We start from the raw sequence: 22,241 nt of genomic DNA, 5'->3' as shown, positions 1-22,241 counted from the left end.
TGCTTGTTTTGATAAATGGGAGCTTTTTATGGATTAATAGCTCGTTCAGTTGTAGAGATTTAGATATTTATACAGAAACAAAAATAAGGATTTATAAAAATTAATTTAGGGAATTGGTAGCTTATGATGTTCTATCTGGGAGTGTGGTATGCTTTTTCTATTCTCATCTGCATTTGTATCCCTCAGTGATATTAAATTCTCTTCATATAATTCTTGCACATTTCTTGTTAGAAGTATCTTATGTGGTCTATTGTGAATGAGATTTTATTTCACTATAGTTTCTAAGTAAATATTGTTTGAATATATGAAGGCTATTGATTTTATTATATTTAGTACCCAGCCAGCTTGCTGAATTTTTTTGTTAAGTAATAGTTTTTAGGTTTATTCTCTTTTCTCCCCAGCTATATTGAGGTACAATGGAGAAATTAAAATTGTATATATTTAAGGTACAATGTGATGTTTTGATATACGAATACACTGTGAAATGTTTACCACAATCAAACTAATTAACGTATCCATCACCTCACACGGTTACATGTTTTGTTTTTAGTGTGATAAGAATTCTTATTCTCTAAGCAAATTTCAAGTATACAGTATATTACTATTAACTATAAACTATAATCATTGCTATACATTAGATCTCCAGGACTTACTGATTTTAAAACTAGAAGTTTGTATACTCTGACTGACATCCACCCATCCCCCTCCCCACCCCAGCCCCTGGTAACCACCATTCTACCCTCTGGTTCTGTAAGTTCGACTTTTTAAAATTGCACTTATAAGAGATCATACATGTTTCTTTGTTTGGCTTATTTCATATCTTCACTTTTGTGAATAATCCTGCTATGAACATGGGAGTGCAGATATCTCTTCAAGATGCTGATTTCATTTCCCTTCAATATATAGCCAGTAGTAGGATTACTGGATCATCTAGTAGCTCTATTTTTAATTTTTTGAGGAACCTCCATGCTGTTTTCCATAACGGCTGTACCAACTTACATTCCCACCAACAGGGCTCCTTTCTCCAAACCCTCACCAACATTTATTTCTTGTCTTCTTGATAATAGCCATCCTAACAGTCATGAGGTGATATCATTGCAGTTTCGGTTTGTTATTTCCTTGATGATTAGTGATTTTTGCACATACCTGTTGGTCATTTGTATTTCTTTAGAAAAATGTGTGTTCAGGTCCTTTGCCCATTTTTTAATCAGGATGATTTTTTTTGGTATTGAGTTGTATGAGTTCTTTATGCATTTTGGATTTTAACCCCTTATCAGATATATAGTTTGCAAATATTTTCTCCCATTTCACAGGTTGCCTTTTCATTTTGTCTGTCTCCTTTGCTGCGCAGAAACTTTTTAGTTTGATGTAGTCCCACTTGTTTTAGCTTTTGTCGCCTGTGCATTTAGCGTCATATCCAAAAAACTGCCAAGACCAGTGTCAAGAAGCTTTTTCTATTTTCTCATAGGAATTTTGCAGTTTCAGGTCTAAGGTTTAAGTTGTTAATCCATTTGGAGTTGATTTTTTGAATATGGCAAAATAAAAGTATCCAACTGCATTCTTTTGCATGTGGAAATCCAGTTTTCCTAGCATTATTTGTTGAAGAGACTAGCCCCATTGTGTATTCTTGGCACCCTTGTCATAGATTAGTTGGCAGAATCTATGGGTGTGGGTTTAATTCTGGGTTCTCTATTCAGTTCCATTGTTCTGTGTATCTGTTTTTATCCCAATATCATAGTATTTTGATTACTATAGTTTTGCAATATAGTTTGAAATCAGGAAGTGTGATGCTTCCAGCTTCGTTCATCTTTCTCAAGATTATTTTGGCTATTCATGGTATTTTTGTGGTTCCATACAAATTTTAGGATTTTCTCTATATCTGGGGAAAATGCCACTGGAATTTTGATAGAGATTGCATTGAATCTGTAGATCACTTTGTGTAGTATGGACATTTTAACAATATTAACTCTTCCAATCCATGAATGTGGGAAATCTTCCCATTTACTTTTGTCTTTTTCATATCTTTCATCAATCTCTTATAGTTTTCATTGGACAGATTTTTCACCTCAGTTAAATTTATTCCTAAGTGTATTATTCTTTTTGATGTTTTTTTTTTAATTCCTTTTTCAGCTAGTTGTTAGTGTAACAAAATGCAGCTGATTTTTGTATTTTTTTTAATTCTGTAGTGTTACTGAATTCATTTTTTTTTAACAGGTTTTTGGTGGAGTCTTTAGGATTTCTATATATAAGACCATGTCACCAGCAAAGACAGTTTTACTTCCTCCTTTCTTATTTGGATGCCTTTTATTTTTCTCACCTAACTTCTCTGGCTAGGACTTCCAGTACTGTGTTAAATAGATGTGGTGAGAGTTGGCATCCTTGTCTTGTTCCTTATCTTAGAGGAAGAGCTTTTAGCTTTTCACAATTGAGTATGATGTTAGCTGTGAGCTTGACATATACGGCCTTTATTATGTTGAAGTACATTCCTTCTTGCCTAATTTGTTGAGAGTTTTTATCATTAAAGGTTGTTAGGGCTTCCCTGGTGGCACAGTGGTTGGGAGTCCGCCTGTTGATGCAGGTTCGTGCCCCGGTCCGGGAGGATCCCACATGCCGCGGAGCGGCTGGGCCCGTGAGCCGTGGCCGCTGAGCCTGCACGTCCAGAGACTGGGCTGGGCTATGCGGCTGCTTCCCACTAGCTATCTATTTTACGTTTGGTAGTGTATATATGTCCATGCCACTCTCACTTTGTCACAGCGTACCCTTCCCCCTCCCCACATCAAGTCCATTCTCTAGTAGGTCTGTATCTTTATTCCCATCTTACCCCTAGGTTTTTCATGACCTTTTTTTTTTCTTAGATTCCATATATGTGTTAGCATATGGTATTTGTTTTTCTTTCTGACTTACTTCACTCTGTGTGACAGACTCTAGGTCCATCCACCTCACTACAAATAACTCAATTTCGTTTCGTTTTATGGCTGAGTAATATTCCATTGTGTATATGTACAATGGAGATGTTTTTAATCCTTCATTCTTTTAATATGGTGTATCACATTTATTGACTTACATGGGATCTTAGTTTCCTGAACAGGGATCGAACCCACACCCCTCTGCAGTGGAAATAGAGAGTCCTAACCACTGGACCACCAGGGAAGTCTGAGAATTTAAAGGTTTAAATGTTTGATAGAATTCACCCATGAAGCTATCTGGTCCTGGGCTTTTCTTTGTTGAGAGGTTTTTGATTACTGCTTCAGTCTCCTTACTTATACTTCATATGTTCAGGTTTTCTGTTTATTCATTATTCAGTTGTATGTTTCTAGCAATTTATCCATTTTTTCTAGGTTATCCAGTTTGTTGGCGTGTAATTATTCCTAGTAGTCTCTTATGATCCTTTGTATTTTTGCGGTATCAGTTGTAATGTCTCCTCTTTCGTTTATGTAATTTTATTTATTAGAATCCTTTTTTTTCTTGGTTAGTCTAGCTAAAGGCTTGTCACTTTTATTGTTCAAAAAAGGTAATTTTTTTTTCTATTGTCTTTCTAGTCGCTATTTCTGCTCTAATCTTTATTACTTCATTTCTTCTTGTAACTTTAGGCTCAGTTCTTCATTCGTTCCTTGAGAAGTAAAGCTAGGTTTTTTATTTGAGATCTTTTTTATTAATGTAAGCATTTATTGCTATAAACTTCCCTCTTAGAACTGCTTTTGCTGCATCTAGCATCTGTCTTTTCCTAAGTGCTGTAGTCTTGGAATCACATTGCTTCCCCTTAGAAAAGGTCACTATATGGAAAACCATCAGTTCAAGTTGGCAATGAGTTTTGGAGAAGACAGTGGAGCTGGTTTTTGTTGTGTAGGCCCATAGTTAACAAGCAGTCTGATAAACTCAAGACATTTGTTTCATCTCTAAAATGGGGATAACATTTAGTTCACAGGATGAACTATATGGAAGTCAAATTTATATGAAAACATTGTAATTACAGAAGAATTCTATGTAGTTTTTAGGCATAGCAATTTGAATGGCCACTAAGGAACTTCCTTAATTTCTATTCCATTGGTTCTACCTTGACCTCACCATTATCAAGCACCTCAGAACCCAAAGAAGTGAAGTCCCCTCTACTGCTCTCCACCCCCATCTGACAGTTCTCTCTTTTTCAGTTTAACCTGCTGTTTGGATGGAGCATCTCTGACTACCGAACTTATCTCAGTTCAGCAGTGACTGTTGTTGGTCTCCTGATGGGAATCTCTCATCACAAGGAGGTAAAAACCCTATTCCTGGTTTCCCTGCAGAATTCTATTTGGTTTAATATATCAAACAAGGGGAGAATTGCTTATAAAAGCAGCCCCTACTGTACCACTGCATACTGGAAAAGGGAGAAACTTAGTTCCTTTGCCATTATTTTATGGTATTACCTATAGATACTGTATAGCTTTTGAGTGGCTGTTACCTTCAGAAGTCCTTCCTTTCCTAAGCACATAGTCCCACCTTTCTCACTTCTTCTATCCTTAATCTTACTGCCAAAGACACTGGGCCTGAACTTGTGTTCTCACACCTGGCCAGATTAACATGACTGCTGCTGCTTTCTCAACGGCCCTTTGAAGGGTACAATTGGAAGTGACTTAAAAAAAAAATTAGGGAGGTACAATTCCAGAAAGAATTGCAGTTATTTCTGTTTATAAATACTAATTTCAGAGAGGCTGTTATTTTCTCCCAGGAACTACCTACACAAATCCCTTTCTACTCAACATAAAAAATAAAGTAGGAAACCCAGGTGAGGTTTTGGGTCCCAAACACTAGCACATATAGATTTGATAAGAAAAAAACTGCAATTCAAATTAGTGAAACTGGCAAGATTTTCATCAAAGCTCATCATTCTGATACTCTAGAAATCAAAGGTTACTCATTAAAATGGGTAAATTAACATAGTTTCTAAGGTGGAAAGTTACCACCACCTTCCTAAAATCTAAGAAAGATGAACATAACTGCTATTTTGGGTGGACCGTTTTGTTGTGGTTCCAGCCCGTCACTAGGGAATGAAGTCCTCACCCCTGGAACACTTTATATACTAAAGCTCTTAAAGAAGTAACAATCATAATAAGCTTTTGCTGACACCTACTTTTTGACTTACAAGGGAGAATGGAGAACACTTACTGGGGACAGTCTTGCATTACGAACTCAGCGTTTGCCCAAACTGTTTGGTTGATCTGGAGTTATGATTAAACTCTTTTACAATAAGTAGATATAAGCTGGCAGCCATTATAATATCTCTGTCACAGAGATTTCCATCACAGTAGTATTTATTGCAAGTATTCATCCTCTAAGTTGTTGGGTGTTTTTTTAAAAACAGTGCCCTGTGGCAGTAATGAATGAGCCAATACCAAAGGAAAATAATCATTTTTAAAAGGAACACCTAAATTCAAGAATTCGGAAACCAAATTTTACTGGAAACCATTCTAGTAAGCCCTACATTTGAGAAAGATCTCTTTGTACTGAAAAGGCAAGAATGGCAAAACTCAGTAATTATACTTTTAAAGGTAACTATTAAAAAAAAATCTAGAAAAAGCATTAAAAGCCAGTTTTCTATGGCTAACCTTTTAAACTGTATTGGAATGCTCCTATGTTCAGAGTAGAAAGTGCTTGGAATGGCAGAGACAGTTTTCATTATCACTGCTGGTATCTATGTATTCTTTCAACACACTTTTGCTATTCCTTGAAGCTTCCATATTTAGAAATATTTTCCAGAATTGCCAACAACTCACAAGGGCTTTGAGTCACTTATAATTCCATTACAACTCACCTGTTTTCTTCTTGTGAAAGCCCTGAAGGCACAATTATTTACACTCTTAGAGTCAGTCACTCTTGCTTTTCTGTCCACTCAAAAGTATTTTCCTTTTTAATATTTTCGCTTTTCTAGTTTCCACCAGACATAAGTGTTTCCTTACGTGAATATATCCCAAATGTTAGCATATATCTTACATTTTTAAAGTAGATATTAAACTCAGTGTTTAAACTCGAAGTGTCCTATTGTCTTTCCAGGTTATTGCTTTAAACCCAGTCCTGGGCTCCTTTCTTATTCTCCTAACCAGTGTTGTTTTGATGGTACTTGTGATCATTAACCTTTTTGTTTCTGCCATTTTAATGACCTTTGGTAAAGAAAGAAAGTCCTTTAAGGTAAGTAACTCTGACTCAGGAATTGAAATATAAACCGTATCATGATTTTATCACTGGAAAAGCTCTATTTTAGCTGCTCTTAAAATTACAGACTGACATAACGCACAGTATCAGCATACTCCCTTTGTTAGTCTCCACAGCTCTGCCAACCATTTTCCTAGGAAACCCAATTTACCAAAAGTACATTATGTTCTACATCCACTGTCCTATAAATAGCTGGCCCTCCACTGTTAAGTAGCAGAAACACTCCAAGGCCTGACAGTAAACCATTAAAGGAAACAGTATCTTTACACTTTATATCTACTTTTTAAAAAATATATCTTTGGTACTTTTTTCCTCCACCATTAGCAGCAATTTCGATTTCCTTGCTTTTCTCTTTTTGTCTTCCAACAGACTCAGAAAGAAGCTGCACTGATGGATATGCTGCTACTGAAGCTCTCAAGTTTGTTAGGAAAACAGCAGCACCAGAACACATGTAAGTAAGCAAACAGCTGTAACAGCAATGGCCACTGACCGAAGTTTCGAAAGATTAATCCTGTTACCTCCTCGCTTGGCTTATTACTTCTTAGTATATTAATACTGATCTTTGCATGGTGTACTTTAGAAAATTATAGATGTTTATAATATACTTAGTTAATTTTGTTAAGTCAGTGAAGAATCAAAATCCCCTTGGCTGCAGATTCTTATATTTATGGAACTTGGCACTATCAGAGGGTTAACACTGCAAGAGTGGTGCAGGATCAACCAGCTCTGCTGCCAAACAAACACCAAGTAACATCATTCATGTTCCAGGATGATTATGGGAAATATGAGTCAGAAGTAAGCTCACTGCAACTTTCATTAAAGATACAAGCATGAGATTTGGCTAAGGGGGAGCCCTGTCACAGAGAAGTAACCAAGCCAACTCACAGGTAACAATCTGGGCTTAAATACTGAGATCGAAATGAGTCCCTTACTCCCCAGGCATCCATCCATATTACCCAGGGAGCCAATAAGGTCTGGCTTGTGCCCAGTATGGGTCACTTGCTTCAATACTCTCCACTAAAATCTTGCCCCTCGTCATTTGACCAAAACAATGGAGAAAGCGGGGCACAGAATTTTTAACTTTATTAGCAGCTACTGAGCCATGACATACAAATCAATCAAAAACATTAAAGAAAAGTTGCTTGAAACAAGTGTGTACAGATACACCACACAGAAGCCGAAGTCATATCTTCCAATCCCAAATCCATCCTTGTGGGGAAGGATGGCCTTAACTAGGGGGCAAAACAGTAAGAGTCTCATCCGTCGAGGGAAGGAGCAAAACACCTACAGCCACATGGGCACCAAAAATTTATCTGAGATCAGTTTTTAAAGGTTCTCTTGATCATAACGTTTTCACATGAAAACAGGAACCCCTCTTCACCTGTAGGCTTTCCAGCTCACTACTCAAGAGACTTGAATATTTCTATTAAGGCTACTGGAAGCCCACCTTAGCCTTGAATGGTGACTTCTGCCCAGTACGTGGCCAGCAATGCAATCCAACAGAACATGCCATGGGGAAAAACAGGAATTTATATACAGTGCTGCCCTCTATTAAAAGGGAAACACAGCACTCAAAATAAAGCAAAAGGCCACAGAGGGCTCCCTGAGAATCCAGTAGAACTAAGAGAGGCCTTCAACTTTCCAAAGCTTGCAACTGGATCCAGGTGGAACAGTGCCCTGCAGCAAGGAGTAGTGTGTATGTCAATGAGAAGACCCAGCTTCTAAGAATTGTTACAATGGCTTCCTGAGCCATTTTCTCTCTCCCATTCATATTAGAGCGAGAAAATAGACAACTTGGCCTAGAATCTCACTCACCACCAATCCCTCTGTACTGAGGGCTTTGTTTCTAAGTCTAGAACCTCAGCACAGAGCTGAGACACTTCATGAAGTGCTCTCCTCCACCTTCCGGCCATCCTTGACAGCTCTCCGCTTCTCACTCCCCTGTGGAGGGATGGTGGGACAGGAAGGAGAGAAATGGGATCACACTGACAGGAAATGGACAAGCAAGGCTGCCAGGAGCCAGCTGCTCCAACCTCACAATCTCCAGTTGTTAGTCTCTCAGGAGCAATGGAGAACCGGAAAGCAGCAGAGTGTGTCAGAGCAGGAAGAGAGCCCAGAGGAAGAGTGTACTCAGTGATGGTTAACAGATGAAGCAGAATTTCATGGAGATTCTTTGTTATAAGGAGAAACCGCTCAGTCTCAATTCCCAGAACTTGGACCTTGCCTGGTTTAGGAAGCCTATGTTTTCTTTTTCAGCTCTTCAAATCTCCGGGAAAGATCATCAAAGTCAATGTCTTCAGAGGCTGAGGTGTTGGCACCAGCAGATGCAGCTGGTAGTGTGTCTGGCACAGATGGTAATTCTGGCAGTACAAAGTTGTCATAGGTATCCACGGGTCTGGAAGGGGGCTTTGCAGAAGCTTTTGGCTTGGGTCCAGGACCTAATTAAATTACAGTAAGGAGCACAGTGTTAAAAATGCCAGTGGCTCAGATCCTCAAACCCCACAATCCCCCCTGGCAGAAACAATAAAATAATCAAAATACTGGAGAAAACATTGTTTTTTAAAAAATAATTAATTCTAAAGGTCAATAAAAATTTTCAGGACAATTAACAGCTACGTTTTCTAATTATGGTTGAATATATGTTTTACTTTCCTACAGTGAGAAAAACGTTTAAGGGAAAGTCAAAGTGTGGTGCATGGGGCTTAGGTACACAGCATTCATTTCAATGGACTGTCCCCTTTCACAAAGGTCTACTCCCATAATAAGCAAGTCCAAGAAATGGTACTAGAATTCTACTGGGATGAGCTACTCTTTAAGGCTTATGGGAAAAAAATTTTATATGGAATGTTAACATCCATACCGTTTGATGTAATAGAATGTGATCTGTATTTCTAGTCTTCCGGTTTGTATCTTACAAGTTAAAATCATCGCCCTCTCTATCTCTACCTACTGTATGTTTCCATTTGTATCTGAGTTCTAGAACAGGCAACCTAAACCACAGTTTTAGGAAATAAGAACAGTGCTTGCCTCTGCGATGGAACTGACTAGAAAGGAACACAAGGTAACTTTCTGGGGTGATAGAAATGTTTTGTATCGTTACTGAGGTGGTGGTTACATAATGTATGTGTGTGGAGACACATCAAAACTCATCACAATATACACTTCTATGTATTTTTTGTATGTAAATTTTACCTCAGTGAAACTGTCCCAATTTTAAAAAATATTCCCCTCTGGGTTTCTGAAGTGCTGGTAGTGTTTTAATTTTTCAGTGAATGGCTACATGAGCATGCTTATTTTGTGAAAAGTCACTGAGCTATATACACTTATGATTCATGTCTGTTTCCCCCTCTTTAATGCCCAAATTTTAAAAAATATTTGGTATTTCCAGGCACAGTGGAAATGGAAGCAGCAGGAACATACCGAACTTGAGGATGACTGAAAACTACAAAGTGAAAAAGAATAATGATACCACTAACAGAAACAGGGAACTTGGGAGATTCTTTGGAGCCACGAAAGATCCTTTCTTTTTGGAAGTGGGAAATCCTGAGTTCTATTTCCACCGTACTGCATTTGGGGAGAGAACATGGCATGTAGGTAGAATGCCACAAGCATAAGAACAATCTGAGGGAGGAACAGTGATGAGAAAACAGCAAAGGGTTCAGTACTGAGAAACTTTCAAGAGGGTTTCTGACTCACCAATGATCTGTGCAGAAGAGACATTCTTATCAGCATTAATGTCATCAACCTGAAACACAAAGATCATGACCAGAGGAGAAAGCAGTGGCATCACTGGTGAAAGTAATGGTATAAGCCCATGTGTGTTGCAAAAGCTAAGCTGCTCAGCAAAAGCAACAGAAACTGCTCCAAAGAAACTGCCCCTCCGCCCCCTATACTCCTTTCCTGATCTTCTTCCAACCAGACAGATACCATGTTGAACTCATAACTGCCAAGCAGAGGAAAAGAAAATTCTTACCACACCATAACATCTCTCTTTAATCTGTTACCTTCACCTCCCAGGCAGAGAGAAAGCATTCTAAACCACCGCATTCATCTCCAAGAACCAAGTCCTCAAATACTAACGAAGATCTTCTACCTCATTCCTAGAAACAGCTGTGGGCAATGCTTCAATGCGTGCAAAACCAAAACATAAAAATTCAGGCCCAATGTAAAAACCAAAGGAAAGAACACTAAGCAAGCTTAGGAACAGGGCGATCTCCCTAGATGAGCAAACAAGGCTGGCAGAAAAGTCATCTAATTCTGAACCAAAACCGTTACAACCACCTACAGTTCAAGGCATCATTACCATATTAGCAATAACAGCAAGCTCTAACTATAAGACTAAAATATAAAGTTAATGCTATGGGCTGAAATTTACTAGACGCTTATCTGTTTAAGACAAAAATCTGATTCTTATTCCTTTACACAGTGTTGAGAATTTATAAAACTGGTATTTCAATGATTCTAGTACCAAGACTGTACCAGCTCAATATGATTCTCTGCCTAGTCTAAAAAGTCTGATCAAGTGCCCTACCACAACTTTCCGGGATCTGCAGCTCCTTCCTGATTCCTGGCTTAACTGCAGACAAAGCATTGCCACCAACGATGCTGCCACCACCACCACCACCACCACTCCCCGTTTCCAGGGTAATATTAAAGCAACACAAGAATCCAAAGCAGAGCAATGCCAGTACTAGTTGATCGAAACTTTGCCTTCCCTGTGGCCATGATTTTGCTCTCTCTTCATGGATTCACTCTCCTCCTGCTTATAAAAGAGGCTCAAGCACTTACAGATTCATACGATGGGGGAGTTGCTGGTATCTGAGGTGGATGAATATTGGGAAAGGCCTGATAAGTTCCCACTGGCAAGCCATTGAAATCCGACTGCAAGAGGAGAAAGGCAACATCAGAGACATTGCCCCTGATCTGCAATTTCTGAAGTGTGTAAATAGGAAAGGAGAAATAAATATATGTGTGTGTGTACAACTATTTTCTCAATGTGAATATATTCACACTGAACACATATATATATTCAAGATATATATTTAATACATGTATTCAAGAGCCCCAAAAGAAAAAGCGCCTAAAAGGACCACATGTGATCAGGAAGAATCCAGATTTTTAAAGATCTGTACCCAAAGGCTATTCTTCAGATTACTAAATTGCCTCAATGTCTACAAGGGAAGCTTACCAGACTTTCTTTTTTGGGGGAGAGGAGACGACCGCACTGCACAACACGTGGGATCTTAGTCCCCTGACCAGGGATCGAACTCACGCCCCATGCAGTGGAAGCATGGAGTCTTAACCACTGGACTGCCAGGGAAGTCCCCAGACTTTCTTACTAGCAATGACTTTCATCTTCTTATCTACAAAGGAGGTAGACCTGATAATAAGTATTGGTTATTCATTTTTGGAAAATGCTACTAGTATACCTACAAGTCCCAAAGGTTCAAGAAACCTACATGAAAAGGAGTTTTTCTAGTACCATCTCTCTAGATTTTCCCACTTCATTACCTACAGATGAACCAAAATACTTTCTCCAAATCCCAATGCTATTTTTTCCACAATATGATCAATAAACTAATAGCAAATATTCTTACTGCTAAATCCTCTTGATAACCTACAATTCCTGAGTGTATTCACAGAGCCAACTTGTCATCTTCTGTAACATTTTCTAGAGTTTATATCCATATTTATTTGTATGTGTACTTACTGGTCCCTTTGGAAGAGGGTATGAGAAAGGAGTGTTTGGAGATGGCATGGGCATGGGCATGGGCATTGGCACTGTTCCATCAAGTCCACCAGCTGGTGCTGTGAATCCGCCCCCACCTCCTCTTCCAGGGCCCCCTTTCTTCACATCATCTGTGAATCCAACATCAATAAGATCTGTATCTACTCCAGGAGGAGCTTCTGCCTAAGAAAAAGAGAGAAACCCGTATCATTTGGCCTGTCACCAGCTAGGTTCCCCAGGAAGCTGACTCTGAGATGGAGATTAGCGTGACAGAAGTTTACTGGAGAGGTCTCTTGGGATAGACACCTGTGGGGACATGAAGGAAGCAGGGCTGGGCAAAGGAAGAAGGTGGGCTGCCATGCATTCACAACAAAGGGGTAAGCTAATTCCCCCAGGGAGTTCTGGAGCTAGGCTGGGACTACAGCAGGTGCTCCCAACTGGGGACAAAGGGGCAGAGTCTTTAATCCCCTGCAATGACCAGTTACCAAATACAGGCTGCCCCCAGGAAAGACCCTGGGTAAGGAAGCTGTCTTCTGAGGGCCATTGCTGAAGGGACATTCAGCTGCGTGAGCCACCAGTCATCAGTACTCTCAAGAGCTGGGAGAGGGGCTTCCCTGCTGGCGCAGTGGTTAAGAATCTGCCTGCCAGCGCAGGGGACACGGGTTCAAGCCCTGGTCCAGGAAGGTCCCACATGCCGCGGAGCAACTAAGCCCGCGCACCACAACTACTGAAGCCCGTGCACCTAGAGCCCATGCTCCGCAACAAGAAAAGCCACTGCAATGAGAAGCCCACATACCGCAACGAAGACCCAATGCAGCCAAAAATAAATAAATTTAAAAAAAAAAAAAAAGCTGGCTGAATAAATGCTTCTGTCCTGAAACGTGTACTTCAGGCAGGGGTTGGGTTGTCTGAGCAGCACACCAAAACATATACTGTACCCGGTCAACATTAACTGCTGATTTACTATTTGCATATCTGCCCTTCTTTCACTGTAAGCCTCTTTAGGACAGAGACCTTGTTTATATATTTTCTGTATTCTCAGCTTTCTGGAGCACATGGCAGGCACACAAAAGATGTTTTCAGGATCTGTTCTGGGTCTTGAGGTTTTTCTTGCTACCCATAGGGGCCTCTCAATTCCTTGAACTTCATTGAAAAGTGGCAATAATGCCACTTTATATTTGTATCAAAGTTTGTACCTTTTCAAAGTGTTTTCAGTCATTCATCTCATCTGATCTCTAAATACTCTGAGAGATGCAGGCATATTTATTGTTATCCACTTGAGTGCAAAGAAAATGGTTATTTTTCAAAGACAGTGATATCGAGAGACTCATTTTCCTTTGTATTCTAAAAGACTCTAAACGTACCATGACCACAGAGTCAGGCTCATAGGGCACATTGTAGTTCTTGGCAATTTCAATCAGGTATCTCTCCACCAGGATTTTGGGTGGGGCCTCCACACTCAGTTTGTGCATTAGCTGTAAGTAAAAGATCCAGGGTTAAGATGCATCTGCATCAACCAGCCTAAGCCTAACCTGTATCAATTTTAAACTTTGTTCCTCACATTTCAAATTGAGAGGAAAAAAAGAAGCTCCATCCAGTTAAATTATTTTTTTCAATCACAAAGCACAAGACCCGTGTATCTCTCACATTCTCTGGTTACATATGCCTCAAAGGCTCATATTGCTGCCTTCCACATTTGAAATCATCTACCCTTCTCCCCACCTCACTTCTACCTCCATAAATCACAAGTGGCACAAAGGATAAGGTACAAAATCAGGAATGACACAGGATGATGGAAAGCTTCACCATCAGAGGTGTAGGACAGGGGTAAGGAGCTGACTGCACTGCCAGACAGCATTCTTCTCTCTCCTACTATGAAAGGTGCAATCCCAGATTAACCCTACATTACAGTGGTACCCACTGGACTCACTGCAGGCAATAAAAATAACCTGCCCCCACCCGACCCACTGCTTCATGTTTAACAATTACGTTCATTACCCGGTCATTCACAGTTCCAATCTGGTTGGTCCTACATAACTTGCCATATTCCTTGCTATACTTGGCACAGAGTTGATCAGCAACCTACAGAGAAAAAGAACAGTAAATAAAAATGGAAACCACTCCTACAGAGGGCTTCAAGCTTCCTCCTATTAACAGTAAACAGGATTTCCAAAAGACTAGGTCTGTAAAGCCTTAAGGGGTACATATTAATTAATTTAGTTATTTGTTTATCCAGCCATCCACTGAGCTGCAACTATGTGCCAAACTCTATTATAAGCATTATACACTACAAATGATGAAGAAAACCAGACATTGTACCTACTCTTATAAAATCTTACAGTCTCTGGGTAAAAACAATCATTACTCAAATAATCACAAAGATAAAGGTACAAATGCAGCTGTGATAGGGGAAAGGAAAAGTACACTAAACTATCTGCTTACAACAGTAGAATCAGACCTTATCAGAAAAGTCAGATAAAGTGATGCTTCACTGAGATGTAAAGGATGATCAGGAGTTAACATGGAGGGAAGGAAGAACATTCCAGGAAAAGAAAACATCATGTGCAAAGGCCTCTGCTGGAAAAACAGGGCCAATCCTCAAGCCAAAATAAAATCAGTGAGCCTCTTGTGCAAGGCCCAAAGGAACAGTGTGGCAGGAAATGAAGAAAGGCAGATGGGGGCCAGACAGTGCAGGGCCATGTAGGCTTTATTAGTTTTGTTTCTATCACAAGAACAACAGGAAACTACTAAAGGACTTTAAAGCAAGGGGCAGTGACAGGATCAGATCAGTGTTTTGAACAGAACCCTTAGTTGTTCTGATGGAATGGTGAACAGACTAAAGGAAGCCAAAGTAGATGTAGAAAAAACATTCGAGAAGTTACTACAGGGCTTCCCTGGTGGCGCAGTGGTTGAGAGTCCGCCTGCCGATGCAGGGGACGCCGGTTCGTGCCCCGGTCTGGGAAGATCCCACATGCCGCGGAGCAGCTGGGCCCGTGAGCCATGGCCGCTGAGCCTGCGCGTCTGGAGCCTGTGCTCCGCAACGGGAGAGGCCACAACAGTGAGAGGCCCACGTACCGCAAAAAAAAAACAAAAGAAGTTGTTACTACAATAGTACAGGCAGGAGATGACAGTGCTATTGGACCAGAGTGGTCCCAATACCTGGAAGTTCAGTGAGGGGGCACTCAGTGTTAGGTAGACTTTCAGTGGTACTGGGTACTTATAAGTTTGTTATTTGTCTTTTCACAATGGTTTTTGTTCTGCTTTCTACTATGCAGAAATCTTTAATTTTTACTTATCACTCTTTGTTTATGGCTTTTAGGTTTTGTGGCATGTTTATGCCTTTTCCACTATGAGATTATTTTTTTTTAATGCCTAACTTTGTTTCTTTAAGGTTTCATTTTTTTTTAAAAAAACATGTAAATCTTTGTTTCATCTGGAATTAATCTTGATATAAAGAAGGAGTATAAGAGAGGCTATAAACAAGATTTACATTAGAAGTAGAAGCAGCTGCCTCTACTCTCCCATTCCCCTACCCACAAAACTGTATGACCACCCTCCCTACCCTATCAGAATACAGGAGGCTTACTCTCTGGGGAGGTTAAAGGAACTCTGGGCTCCATGCACAGCAGAGAGCAGAGATACTGGCAACAAGAGAATTACGTGTAAATCTTCTCTAAGAGAGGAATGATACCTTTGGCTTCCTTCTCCCTATGCTCTCAAAAATGCAGCCAGCTTATACCTTCCAGGTAGAAGACAGAACTCCTCTCTGAGGAAAATGACCAATCCAAGGAAAGAAAACTAGTTCCTGACACTCTGGAGTTCCCTCAAGAAAGGGCTTAGTCAGATCATTAACAATAAGTTGGTGCTGGAGGTATCATGCTCCCTGATTTCAAGCTATACTAGAAAAGCTGCAGTCATCAAAACAGTATGGTACTGGCATAAAAACAGACAAATCAATGAAACAGAATAGAGAGCCCAAAAATGAACCCATAGTTATATGGGCAATTATTCTACAACAAAGGGGGCAAGAAAGTACAATGGGGAACAGATAGGCTCTTCAATAAATGGCGCTGGGAAAATTGGACTACTCTCTCAACACATACACAAAAATAAATTCAAAACAGATTAAAGACTTAAACGTAAGATCTTAAACCATAAAACTTCTAGGAAAAAATACAGGCAGTACGCTCTTTGACACTGATCTTAGTAATACTCTTTTGGGTATGTCTCAGGCACGGGGAAACAAAAGCAACAATAAACAAATGGGACTACACCCAACTAAAAAGCTTTTGTACAGTGAAGGAAACTATCAACAAAATGAAAAGGCCACCTACTGAATGGGAGAAGATATTTGCAAACAATATATCTGAGAAGGGGTCAATATCCAAAATATACAAAAAACTCATGCAACTGAACACCAAAAAACAATCCAATTAGAAAACTGGCAGATCTGTGACATTTTTCCAAAGACAACAAACACATGGCCAACAGGCACATGAAAAGATGCTCAATATCACTAATTAAGGAACTGCAGTTTTTTGTGTTTTTTTTCCCTCGGCGCTGCCTACGAAGGTGGCCGCCATCTCCTACTCGGCACCATGGCTGCCCTCAGACCACTCGTGAAGCCCAAGATCGTCAAAAAGAGGACCAAGAAGTTCATCCGGCACCAGTCAGACCGATATGTCAAAATTAAGCGGAACTGGCGGAAACCCAGAGGCATTGACAACAGGGTGCGCAGGAGATTTAAGGGCCAGATCTTGATGCCCAACATTGGTTACGGGAGCAACAAGAAAACAAAGCACATGCTGCCCAGCGGCTTCCGGAAGTTCCTGGTCCACAACGTCAAGGAGCTTGAAGTGCTGCTGATGTGCAACAAGTCTTACTGTGCTGAGATTGCGCACAACGTCTCCTCCAAGAACCGCAAAGCCATTGTGGAGAGAGCAGCCCAGCTGGCCATCAGAGTCACCAATCCCAACGCCAGGCTGCGCAGCGAAGAAAATGAATAGACAGCTCGTGTGCACGTTTTGTTTAATAAAACCGTAAAACGGCCACATCTGGCATTTCCCCCTTGGTTTCCCTCTTCAGTTTGTTTGACAGCTTGTCTCAGAGTTGCCCTTTTGCCTGTCTGTGCTCTGTGGAACCTTCTGTTTGGAAGGCGTTTGTAAAAGATACGTGATCCTTCCTTCATGGGGCCCAGGCCTCAGGTGCCCAGAGCAGCCTTGGTCAGCTCCAGGTGGGCTCAGGAAGATGTGGCCCTCAGACCACGGTAGGTTCTGAGACCCCTGATTGAAGGACCTTGCATCTTGGAGCACGTAGTCATTTTTAGCCTCACTTTATAAAGTGAGGAATTATCCTGTGTGGTTCTTGTGAAGATTGAGGACAATCAAGTTTCCTTTTCAACTACAGTCCTAGACCTTAGTCAACCGTACCTAGAATTCAGCTGTTTTATGAGGCTAAGAGGCCATTTTTCCAAGACGTGGTATTATTAAGTGGCAGCACAGGTCACAAGGAACAGGGCATGTGGCACTCTATAGCACAAGGTTGGATTTAAGGCCTTTAGTTCAGTAGATAAATGTCTTACAGATTGGCTCCTGTTCAAAACTCTGAAACGTTTGAGTAAATTGTTGGTCATTGTGTGACTTCTTTGAATTGACGTGGGGAGCATTCTGATAGTCTTGGCTACTGAGTAGAGGAACTGTGCAGAGAAAACAGTAACAGTTGAGGATCTGTCCTTTATTAACCTGGGATAGCAGAAAATTCTTTGGCCTGTCGCTTAATATTTCTGTGTCCTTGATACTAAAAACTAGAAAGGACATGTTCACAAACCACCTGGTTACACCTCGATGGGGGGACATGAAAGGTGGTTTGTACTTTTTCATTTGTGCTTTCCTGTCTCAGTTTGCTACCTAAGAGTTTTGGGATTAGAAAAAAAAACATTACATCTAATTCCCTACCCCACTCACCTGCCTCTGCAAAAATAATACACGTTCCTGATTTATCACTGCCAATGAGAAATAAAGCATTTTGGATTCTAAAGTAAAAAAAAAAAAAAAAAAAAAAAGGAACTGCAAATCAAAACCACAATGAGATATCCCCTTCACACCTGTTAGAATGGCTATCATAAAAAAAAGACCACATATAACAAGTGTTGGTGATGATGTGGAGAAAAAGGAACACTAGTGTACTGTTAGTGGCAATGTAAATTGGTGTAGCCACTATGGAAAACAGTATGGAGATTCCTCAAAAGATTAAAAACAGAACTAACATCTGATCCAGCAATTCCACTCCTGGGTATTTATCCAAAGAAAACAAAAACACTAATTAGAAAAAACATATATATGCACACCTATTCTCACTGAAGCATTATTTACAACCACCAAGACAGGGAAGCAACCCAAGTGCCCATCAATAGATGAATGAAAATGCAGTACATATATACAGTGGAATATTACCCATAAAAAAGAATGAAATCTTGCCATTTGCAACAACATGGACAGACCTAGAGGGCATTATGCTAAGCAAAATAAGTCAGACAGAGAATGAAAAATATCATATGATCTCACTTATATGCGGAATCTAGAAAATAAAACATATGAACAAACAAAAACAGAAACAATTATAGATACAGAGAACAATCAGGTGGTTGCAAGAGGTGGGTGGGAGTAGGAAATAGGTGAGGGAGATTAAGAGGTACAAAGTTCCAGCTGCAAAATAAATGAGTCACAAGTATGAAATGTACAGTGTGGGGAATATAGTCAATAACTAAGTAATGTGTTTGTATGGTGACATATCATAGCTAGACTTATCGTGATCATTTTGAAATGTATAGAAAAAAATCACTATGTTGTGTAACAGGAACAACATAATGTTGTAGGTCAATTACACTTCAAAAACAAACAAACATGCAACAAACTCATAGAAAAAGAGATCAGATTTGTGGTTACCAGAGGCAGGGAGTGGGAGGGAAGGGGGAATTGGATGAAGGCACTCAAAAGGTACTACAAATTTCCAGTTGTAAGGTAAGTAAGTACTAGAGATGTAATGCACAACATGATAAATATAATTAACACTGCTGTATGTTATATATGAAAACTGCTGAGAGTAAATCGTAAGAGTTCTCATTACAAAAATAAATTTTTCTATTTCTTTAATTTTGTATCTATATGAGGTGATGGATGTTCTCTAAAATTACTGTGATAATCATTTCATGATGTATGTAAGTCATTATGCTGTACATCTTATACAGTGCTGTATGTCAATTACATCTCAATGAAACTGGAAGGAAAAAAGAGAAAAAAACAAACACACAATGAATTGGCATCTGGCAATAAGCCCACCCAAGCACACAAGAGGTTCCAATCCACTTTTTAGTACCTCACTCTTAAATATGAACAGCCAAGGGCCATGAAACCTTTCAGAAAAGCCTCTATTATAAAGATAGTTTAAATCTAAGAAATAGATAGAAGGAAACAATACAGAAACAAGAAAAGTTAAAAAGGGACTATAATATTCTCAGAGAGTTAGAAGACATTGCAGCCATGAGACAAAAATAATAGACTATTAAAAAAATACATATTCAGAGACTTAAAAAGAGCTCTTAAAAAATAAAAACAGGGCTTCCCTGGTGGCGCAGTGGTTGAGAGTCCACCTGCCGACGCAGGGGACGTGGGTTTGTGCCCCGGTCCGGGAGGATCCCACATACCGCAGAGCAGCTGGGCCCGTGAGCCATGGCCGCTGAGCCTGCGCGTTAGGAGCCTGTGCTCCGCAACGGGAGAGGCCACAACAGTGAGAGGCCCGTGTACCGCAAAAAAATTAAAAAATAAAATAAAAACATACAGAAGACAAGGAAATCTCATAAGATAGGTTGGGAGATAAGACTGAGACAATCTCCTAGTGAATAACTGGCAAAGATGTAGAAGATAGGAGAGAAAACAACTCGACTGAATTTGTACCTGAGCAGTCAGTACCATATCCACGTTGTGGCAGGCAATTTCTCAATGAATTTTTCTGTCTCTTCTACCAGATTCTGAGCTACAAGAGTAGGGCTGGTGTCATACTTTGCTCACCACTGTGCTCTCAGTACCCACCCAACTCACAACATCTGCTCAATAAATATTTGTGGAATGAATCAATGAAGCAAAACATCCGTTCCCTTAAATTAATGTTATTTTAACTTTACTGGTTTACAGTTGTATAAAAACTCTTCTATTTTTACATACTTAAATAACATTACAATAAAAATAATTTAAGAAAAAACTGGGGAGTATTTGTAACTTTGCCCCTTAGAAAAATTACTCAACTTTGGAAAACACTGTTCTATTCCATGATATAAGGACTGAAAAGGAGGAAGAAACAAGTTTACAAAGCCTTTTTCAAAGGCAGCATGAGAAGGGTACAAAAATACATAGTCAAAAAAGCAGAAGTGACTTATTTACCAACCTTTCTAATAGGAAAAACTTCATGCATCACTAAAACTGGTTGTACTCACAATTTTCAACTCAGCCACTTCTGACTGGAGTCGAGGAGCAGCCCAAATCAGTGTAGACACAGATTCAGCCAGACCAGAATCTAACTCCCTAATTAAGGTAAAAAAAATAAATAAAATTTACCATTCTTTCAAACAAACAAAACCCCATCATCTGTATCCCATACTTGATAGCCTCTAAGGCAATTTCACAAATCTCACTGGATTCTCACAATAACTCTAGGCTTCAAGCCATCTCTGTCATCCTATTTTGGAGGGGGAAACACCAACTAAGTAACAAGCCCAAGGTCACAAAGTCAGAAAATGGTGGAGCAAAGACTCAAACTTAGGCCCCTTGATTTCAGATTCCAAATTTTCTTTTCAACAGTTGTCTACATTGAGATCAAGCCTTCAAGTGAATAGCAGGAAGAATGTTGTTGGGTATGTGAAGTGGTAGTCCCTTAGTGCTATCGCCCTACGTGTAGGAAGAGACCAGTATTACTACTCCTTTCTCAAATTCCAGAGGTGATTTGACTTAGGTCTTCAAATTAAAATACCTTACTTCATTACAGTTATACAAGACGAAAAAGTTCTAGAGGTGTGCTGAACAACACAGTGCCTACAGTTAAACAATACTGTATTGAGTGCTTTAAAATGTTTAAGGCAGATCTCATGTTAAATGTTCTTATCCAAAAAAGGGGGTACAAGGAAATTTCTGGAGGTGATGACTGTTTTCTAACTTGATTGTGATGATGGTGTACAGGTGTATGCCTATGTCCAAACTCGTCAAATTGTACACATTAAATATGTGAAGTTTTTTCCTAAATAACTATACCTCAACGAAGCTCAAAAAAAAAAAAAAAAGACAAACCAGCTTACTTCATAGACTGGATGAGGCCAAACCGAGCCAGCAGCAGGTCACAGTACAGCTCCAGGATCTCCATGGCCTCCACAAGGTAGTCTTCTCGAATAATGTGCTCCACTCGGATTCGAGCTCGTTCATCTTTCCCAGCAGCCAGATAGTCAGCAATCTCTTTCCTTGCTTTCTGGGCCAGTTCCGCTAAAGCACAAATCCCACTCCAGTCACAAAGTAGTAGTATACTGGGCCCTGGCCTGCAGGCAGACATCCACCCCAAAACAGAAAAGTGGGTGTTTCTACTATATCCTAGGCTCACCCTCCCTTAGCAAATTTAGTCTCATCTCATCTAGTCTAGAATTTGCTACGTCGTCTAGATGAGAATATTGTTTGTGTAGCCAGAAATTTCCACCTATGGAGTCACGTTACCTATTCCATAGCAAGCATGTGTTGTTCCTTTTTCTGCAACAAAGTGATTCAGTCTAACTAGTCACAAAGGACAGCAGAAATGTATCCAAAACCTAAAGGATATGGGATCCTTAAGACTTCATAGTGCTAGCCTGAAAGAGCCAATATTGAGGTGCTAGGACTCAGTGGTGTATTTTGGGAAAGAAAATATAATGCAATCATGCATAACTCACTTTTTTTTTTCTCCAATAGTTTAAGACGGTTTATGACTAATCTCAAATTGACTCGTAAACGCTCAGCTTTAAATCCAGAGCCCAGCATGCTGTGCTGTTCCTCCTGGAAAAAGATAAGAAGCACAGTGACTACTTTCAAGTTAAAATTAGTTCGGGAACTAAGACCAAGTTAGAGGGTGGATTATTTGACATTATAAACCAGAGTAGTTTTCTAATACAGGTAAATAACATGGTCTGACTCACATTTTTTAAAGGTCATTTGGCTGTTGGGTGGAGAACTGATTGGGGGAGGATAATAATGGAAGCAAGAGAACCAAGAACAAGGCTATTACAACAGTCCAAACAAAAAATGAAAATAGCTTAGAC

General features: G+C 39.8%; 3 protein-coding genes across 5 annotated transcripts in view; 2 read left to right on the top strand and 1 right to left on the bottom strand.

Annotated features, from left to right (window-relative positions):
- Positions 1 to 8,323, top strand: part of PKD1L3 (polycystin 1 like 3, transient receptor potential channel interacting) — a 70,510-nt gene extending 62,187 nt beyond the window's left edge. The window contains 5 exon segments of the mRNA XM_007463000.1: positions 402 to 411; positions 4,149 to 4,250; positions 6,028 to 6,162; positions 6,562 to 6,637; positions 8,109 to 8,323. Coding sequence (XP_007463062.1) covers positions 402 to 411; positions 4,149 to 4,250; positions 6,028 to 6,162; positions 6,562 to 6,637; positions 8,109 to 8,323 — 538 coding nt within the window.
- On the bottom strand, positions 7,250 to 21,972 carry IST1 (IST1 factor associated with ESCRT-III). Of its 3 annotated transcripts, none has more exons than XM_007462984.1 (9): positions 21,876 to 21,972; positions 21,258 to 21,438; positions 20,403 to 20,490; positions 13,913 to 13,996; positions 13,279 to 13,389; positions 11,897 to 12,097; positions 10,975 to 11,067; positions 9,883 to 9,931; positions 7,255 to 8,624 (listed from the first exon to the last, which is right to left on the bottom strand). In XM_007462984.1, the coding sequence occupies exons 1-9, from the start codon at positions 21,961 to 21,963 to the stop codon at positions 8,425 to 8,427; spliced, it is 1,095 nt and encodes a 364-aa protein (XP_007463046.1). In that variant the 5' UTR covers positions 21,964 to 21,972; the 3' UTR covers positions 7,255 to 8,424. The 3 variants fall into 3 exon arrangements, with proteins under 3 accessions (XP_007463048.1, XP_007463046.1, XP_007463047.1); XM_007462985.1 differs by having other exon boundaries at positions 8,439 to 8,624; positions 9,883 to 9,928; positions 10,976 to 11,067; positions 21,876 to 21,963; XM_007462986.1 differs by lacking the exon at positions 10,975 to 11,067 and having other exon boundaries at positions 7,250 to 8,624.
- On the top strand, positions 16,470 to 16,960 carry LOC103090943 (60S ribosomal protein L32). The gene has a single exon (XM_007462983.1). It carries the CDS (start codon positions 16,513 to 16,515, stop codon positions 16,918 to 16,920), a length of 408 nt encoding a protein of 135 aa, XP_007463045.1. The 5' UTR covers positions 16,470 to 16,512; the 3' UTR covers positions 16,921 to 16,960.
- Positions 21,973 to 22,241: the final 269 nt, after the last annotated feature.

Source organism: Lipotes vexillifer, unplaced genomic scaffold (genome assembly GCF_000442215.2).
Source record: "Lipotes vexillifer unplaced genomic scaffold, Lipotes_vexillifer_v1.1 scaffold70, whole genome shotgun sequence".
NCBI lineage: Eukaryota > Metazoa > Chordata > Mammalia > Artiodactyla > Lipotidae > Lipotes > Lipotes vexillifer.
The sequence above is the reverse complement of the archived record's forward strand: the minus strand, read 5'-3'. Positions and strand labels throughout refer to the sequence as shown.